General features: G+C 34.8%; 1 protein-coding gene across 1 annotated transcript in view; it reads right to left on the reverse strand.

Moving 5' to 3' along the window:
- LOC106471199 (Niemann-Pick C1 protein-like) overlaps positions 1–2,914 on the reverse strand; it is a gene marked incomplete at its 5' end in the record, with an annotated part of 74,596 nt that overhangs the window by 23,127 nt on the left and 48,555 nt on the right. Inside the window, 2 exons of the mRNA XM_022399825.1 lie at positions 1,454–1,580; positions 1,849–1,961. Coding sequence (XP_022255533.1) covers positions 1,454–1,580; positions 1,849–1,961 — 240 coding nt within the window. The remainder of the gene's footprint in view (positions 1–1,453; positions 1,581–1,848; positions 1,962–2,914) is intronic.

Raw genomic sequence — 2,914 nt, forward strand, 5'->3', positions numbered from 1 at the left:
CTGAAACAAACACAAGTGTATAGAAGATTAATCTCACTTTAGTTGACTGAAACAAACAAGTGTACAGAGGGTTAATCCCACTTTACTTGATTGAAACAAACAAGTGTACAGAGGATTAATCTCACTTTAGTTGACTGAAACAAACAAGTGTACAGAGGGTTAATCTCACTTTATTTGAATGACCTGTGATGTGTTACTTCAGAGGCAATATGTTTAGCATCTATGTATTTTAAAAATACTCCTAACCATTTGATAGTGGAATGCCACAATGAGTAGACTTACCACTGAAGGAACAGAACAAACTTTTAAGAAGAAAAATGTTCAATAATGAAGTAGTTAAATGTTATGGACTGAAAGGACACAATATTTTGGTGAAGCTAGCCCTCAATGCAGAGGAATTAGAACAGCAATGGGCTCCAAAATAACACTTCAGTTCAATCCAGAACTCATCTGTACAAGAGGCTATAGCTGTGAATAAACATTCTCTGATCCAAAACCCATTGCAGTTAAGCTGAGCATATATATGTTTTGGTACTGTTAAAAAAGATAATAAATAGGGATTTGATATTGATGTAAATCCACAAAAGTTCACAAAGCTATGGGAGAGATGTTCAAAGAAACTGTAAACGCAGTGGGAGAGATGTCCAAAAAAACTGTAAACTCGGTAGAAGAGATGTTCAAAGAAACTGGAAACACAGTGGTAGAGATGTTCAAAGAAGCTGTAAATGCAGTGGGAGAGATGTTCAAAGAAACTGGAAACACAGTGGGAGAGAAGTTCAAAAAATTGGAAACACAGTGGGAGAGATGTTCAAAGAAACTGGAAATACAGTGGGAGAGATGTTCAAAGAAACTGGAAATACAGTGGGAGAGATGTTCAAAGAAACTGTAAACGCAGTGAGAGAGAGATGTTCAAAGAAACTGTAAACGCAGTGAGAGAGAGATGTACAAAGAAACTGTAAACGCAGTGAGAGAGAGATGTTCAAACAAACTGTAAATGCAGTGGGAGAGATGTTCAAAAAACTGTAAACTCAATGGGAAAGATGTTTGGAGAGATGTTCAAAGAAACTGTAAAGGCAGTGAGAGAGATGTTCAAAGAAACTGGAAACACAGTAATCCTGTTTGACCACATACCTATCAGGTCATCTGTGTGGTGCCTTTGGTCTGCTTATCAATGTTCACATACAGTAAAGAGTCTATGAAAAGTTTGTCAAGATGTGTGGTTTGCCATCGACTGAATTCACCATCCTTGTCTTAATGGAAATTTCAATGTTAGACAATTGTGCATAGTCAGGCCAATCTAACTGAGCATAATCCAAGATGAATGAAGCAGCTTCAGAAGTAATAAGAGGCTTGAAAAATCATTCTTATAAAATGTGATTAACCTCAGTATAGTTACAGCCCACCACACAAATATATAATCAACTATGTACAGCTTTAATAAGTTAATACATACCCTTTTGGACAAATCGTCACTGGGTTTTCACTCAGGAAATTAGGTAAGAAAGCCACAAAGTCTGATGGGAAAATTCTCCTGTCTTTTAAATCAACTATATCACAGGAAACACAGTGCTCAGAGGTAGCTAAAGAGGAAAATTATAATAGTTAATTCTAGTCATAAAACAACAGAAATTTTATACAAAAAACTTTTATTGTAACTATTGTTAGTTTTGTAATGAGTAACACATTTCTCCAAAAACTAAAAATCTATTACAACTCATACATTTATGATTAGGAAAAACAAAATATTTTCTTTCCCTATTTCCCAATTCCTGTTCATGTCTGCTGGAAATATAAAGACAAAATTATGCAATGAAATGTGAGATTTTATGGATCCAAACATTGATGTACCTTTATCCACAGGACAGTACTGATGGTCAGGAAAGACATGACAGCATGAGGGATTAGCTGCCCAACCAAAGTAATCATCGATCCACGAGGTTGCTGGATGGGCAATGTACGTTCTGAAACAACATTAGTAAAGAAGCTTTTGAAATTGACCACTATAAATTTCAGCTGAAATTTTTACATACCAGCTAGTCTTTTCATACAAGGCCATTACATAAACAGCATCTTTACAATATTTCATACATCTGTTTCTACTCCAGAAGCAACAAATGTAGTATAAATAAATAGATTTTCTTTGTTAGCAATATCAGCTTCTTTGAAAGTAGAACATATAAAATATAACTAGTTAAAGCAAAGCCACAAGCTGCATCATTATATCACAGAACCATGCAATAAACTGACATCTACCTTAGGAGCTTCTGGTTTATACCTTGTCCTTTCTGACTGATCAAAATAAACTTGTAAAGACACTATATGTTTGAAAGACATGACTGACATATGTAACTTTTATCACCAAACCAACTTGTAAAGACACTATATGCTCTGGAGTCATGATTGAGACTCATAATTCTTATTACCATACCAACTTTTACAGACACAAGGTGTAAAGATACTGTGTGCTCTACAGACATGACTAAGACTCATAGCTTTTATCACCATACCAGCTTGTAAATACACTATATGTTTCTGGAGACATGACTGACATACACAACTTTTATCAGCAGATCAACTTGTAAATACACTATATGTTTCTGGAGACATGACTGACATACACAACTTTTATCACCAGATCAACTTGTAAATACACTATATGTCTCTGGAGACATGACTGACATACACAACTTTTATCAGCAGATCAACTTGTAAATACACTATATGTTTCTGGAGACATGGCTGACATATATATAACTTTTATCAGCAGATCAACTTGTAAATACACTATGTGTTTCTGGACACATGACTGACATGTATAACTTTTATCAGCAGATCAACTTGTAAATACACTATGTGTTTCTGGACACATGACTGACATGTATAACTTTTATCAGCAGATCAACTTGTAAATACA

This window comes from Limulus polyphemus, unplaced genomic scaffold (genome assembly GCF_000517525.1).
Source record: "Limulus polyphemus unplaced genomic scaffold, Limulus_polyphemus-2.1.2 Scaffold4468, whole genome shotgun sequence".
NCBI classification, from domain to species: Eukaryota; Metazoa; Arthropoda; class Merostomata; order Xiphosura; family Limulidae; genus Limulus; species Limulus polyphemus.